Source organism: Fulmarus glacialis, unplaced genomic scaffold (genome assembly GCF_000690835.1).
Source record: "Fulmarus glacialis isolate BGI_N327 unplaced genomic scaffold, ASM69083v1 scaffold29158, whole genome shotgun sequence".
NCBI lineage: Eukaryota > Metazoa > Chordata > Aves > Procellariiformes > Procellariidae > Fulmarus > Fulmarus glacialis.
Window position 1 is genome coordinate 4,434 of NW_009228093.1, and position 1,687 is coordinate 6,120.

General features: G+C 58.8%; 1 protein-coding gene across 1 annotated transcript in view; it reads left to right on the top strand.

Moving 5' to 3' along the window:
* The window catches only part of LOC104080854 (dual specificity protein phosphatase 22-A-like), a gene marked incomplete at its 3' end in the record, with an annotated part of 4,013 nt that extends 3,454 nt beyond the window's left edge, over nucleotides 1-559 (top strand). Inside the window, exon 2 of the mRNA XM_009583380.1 lies at nucleotides 388-559. Coding sequence (XP_009581675.1) covers nucleotides 388-559 — 172 coding nt within the window. The remainder of the gene's footprint in view (nucleotides 1-387) is intronic.
* Nucleotides 560-1,687: the final 1,128 nt, after the last annotated feature.

The window sequence follows — 1,687 nt, forward strand, 5'->3', positions numbered from 1 at the left end:
GGGCTCCCAAAAAGTGTCCTCGACGTTGAACATCACTTGTGGTGGGGAGGAAGAAGAGGAGAAGACGAGGAACAGCAGGAGGGCGACAGGGGAAGGTCTCCATTGCCGAGACCCATGGGGATGGGTGGTCCGTGCACTGAAAACCTGAGCATCCAAAGAGGTGGGACAGGCTAGAGGAGGGGACAGGGGGAAGGCACCAGCAGTCTCCCTGTCCATGTGGCTCCTTACCCCCACCCAACCCATGGCCGGGGAACCCTGCTAGCACCCCAGGAAGACGGGGTGCCCGTGGGAAGATGCATCCCATGGGTTTTTCCCTTGCTGCGGGGCTGCACCAGCCTCTGTGGTGGGAACACCGCTCCCTGACGCTGCTCCCTCGTGCCGTGCCAGCCTGGCTGGGGTCTCCCGCAGCACCACCATCCTGGTGGCTTACCTCATGACGGTGACCGAGCTCGGCTGGGAGGACTGCCTGGCCGCCACCAAGGCCGTGCGGTCCTACGTCAGCCCCAACTTTGGCTTCCAGCAGCAGCTGCAGGAGTACGAGGTGACTTTGCTGCAGGAGGTACGTCCTGTGCCGACATCCCCTTATATACGTGTCTGCAGAGTTTGCAAGCAGGCACGGCTCTTTTGCATGTAGCTCTCTGCAGGGGCCAGCTGTTTGCCCGAGCTGGCCTTTGTGCATGCTATTTATTACCTGGGGATTTTGGGTTTTGCATGCAAGAAAACAAAAAAAGAAAAGAAAATTTAAAAAAAAAAAAAAGAATTGGACAAGTGTTGAAGGACGTATAAAGGTAGACATTATGCGAGTGCACTTTAAAAAGCTCTTTAAAACCCCAGTGCTTTTCTCGAGAGTTCAGTTAGGACACAGCGGGAGGGACAGGCGAGCATCAAGTCCCCCGGCAGCCCCGGGAATGGCACTGGGCCAGTTCCTGGGAATGCAGCGCAGCGGGAGCTGGAGGCGGAAAGGGGGAGAGGAGAGGGAGGAAGGCTCTTGTGAGCAGCTTCGGGATGTCTGGGTGTGCTTGGATCTGGCAGGGCTTCCTCTAACAGCAAGTCCTCTGCTTTTAGAGGCGGGCGACAGAGAGAAACAACAAGTGTTGATGGAGAAATTCTCCTCTCCCCTCTCCAAAATGACGCGGAGCAGCAGGTTTTAGGAGAGCAGAAGCCCTGGCTGGGTGGGTTCCCGTGCAAGGGAGGGATGTTGTGGCTGAGCCGAGCTGGATGCCGGCAGCTGGGAGCGACAGCGGCATGTTTACTCGGGAGAGCACTAGTTGTAGAGATCAGAGCTGCACTTTTGACCCGGAAAGCCTTCAAAAACAAAGGGAAAGGCCTTTAAAAGCACAGCTCCCGCCCGGCTTGCCGGCTGCCCTCCAGCCTCCTGCGCTGGACCCTGCTCCTCTGCCCAGCCCCAGGCTCCGCAGCGAAGGACTGGGGTCCAAAACTGCCCCGGGAGGGCACATGGCCACAGCTGGACCCCTGCAAGGAAAGAGTAACCCCCAACTCGACCTGTACAAGGCGTCTCACAGCCCACATCACCCCTAAACTTGGTGCCATCCCTGGAGGCGAAGCCCCCCCATCCGCTGTAGCCACGAGCATCATGCAATGGCCCCGTGGCAAACAGTGGCAGAGACCCGGCGGGCCCGCCGGCCACACCCAGCGGGTCAAGGGGATTTCTCTCCTCCCCGGAGAG